Source organism: Dendrobium catenatum, unplaced genomic scaffold (genome assembly GCF_001605985.2).
Source record: "Dendrobium catenatum unplaced genomic scaffold, ASM160598v2 fragScaff_scaffold_730, whole genome shotgun sequence".
Taxonomy (NCBI): Eukaryota; Viridiplantae; Streptophyta; class Magnoliopsida; order Asparagales; family Orchidaceae; genus Dendrobium; species Dendrobium catenatum.
Genome location: NW_021319192.1, coordinates 240,531 through 241,897, shown reverse-complemented (window position 1 = coordinate 241,897; position 1,367 = coordinate 240,531). Strand labels below are relative to the sequence as shown.

Sequence of the window (1,367 nt, the reverse complement as noted above, 5' to 3'; positions counted from 1 at the left end):
ATTATATATATATATATATATATATATATAATCATACCTCAATTTTCAGATGTTGATATACTTGACCTCAATTTTAAAATAAAATAAAAATTAATTAAAATTATTATATATATAGGTAAGTTGTGACAAAGCAAGAAATTTTATTTGGTGAAGCCTAAATTAAAATATTTCTTTCCACCGTCTCATTTGAAAGGTTATAATACATTAAAATAGTTTTGTTTATCATCTCATTACCGGATCCAAGAGGAGAATGCAAATAACATGGTCGTTAGAGCTTAGAAAACATAAATATATGTCACAAGCTGTCTTCTTTTAGGTGCGAGAAAGGAGTGAAAGAGAAAATGAAAGCTGTACTCGATGTCGTGAGTCGTAAGTCATAGAGAGAAGTAAAGGGGAAAACGAGTCATTGATGCTTTTCATGTGTCCAAAACAAGATGTTTGTGACTTTTTGGATTAATAAATAATTTTAAAAGTAAAAACTATAAAAATTATAGTATGTTTCCTCGTTTGCGAACTTGTTGCTATGTTAAGTCGCTAAAACAATCAGCTTTAAGCTCCCTTTAGGATTTCAATTTTAGATTTAGCCACTAAAATAATAATTTATCATGTTGACCAAAATCTTTTTGCATCATTCCACTACGGGAAAACCCGTTATTACCGGTGGAAAAAATCCGCCGCTACTATAAGATATCCGTCGGAATTATGGGTTTCCGACGCACTTTCCGGCGGAATTCCCTGCGCCAGTTTAGCTCGCGTCGATAAATGTTTTCCGCCGCATATAATGCGCCGGAAACATTTCCGCGCACTTTCCGACACATTACCGACGCAAAAAATGATGGCAGCCGACGACTTTTCGACCGATAATTCCGGCGACATCGGTGCCGGTAATTTGCAATGTATGAGTCTGCCGGTAATTACCGGCGGATAGAACGCTGTTAGTACACCGTTAATAACATGCGGGAATGTTTACGGCGCAAAATATGCGTCGGACATCGCCGGCGGATACGACGCCGGAACATGCGCCGGTAATATCCGGCGTACGAAGAGACGCCGGTATGATCGATACGATTCGTTGTATCGTCGTTTCCGGCGAATGGCCGGCGCAAAATCCGCCGGAAACCTGTAGCATTGACAAAAAATTTGCTTTCCCAGCCAACAATCAAATTTTCACACCTGCAAACCTATACAAATATCTATCCACAACAGTTTATAACAATTCCACAACAATTTATAACAAATTCAATAGATGCACAAAAACATAAATACTCATTAAAAGGAGTTGTTCAATAGTAACAACCAACTTAAAACATCACATATTGTTCAATATTACAGATTCAAAGAAAATAAACAAGTTCATAAAATAAACT

At 36.6% G+C, this 1,367-nt stretch overlaps 1 protein-coding gene across 1 annotated transcript in view; it reads right to left on the bottom strand.

Moving 5' to 3' along the window:
- The window catches only part of LOC110095934 (ribonuclease J-like), a 42,720-nt gene extending 41,844 nt beyond the window's left edge, over nt 1-876 (bottom strand). Inside the window, exon 1 of the mRNA XM_028696285.1 lies at nt 682-876. Coding sequence (XP_028552118.1) covers nt 682-876 — 195 coding nt within the window. The remainder of the gene's footprint in view (nt 1-681) is intronic.
- Nucleotides 877-1,367: the final 491 nt, after the last annotated feature.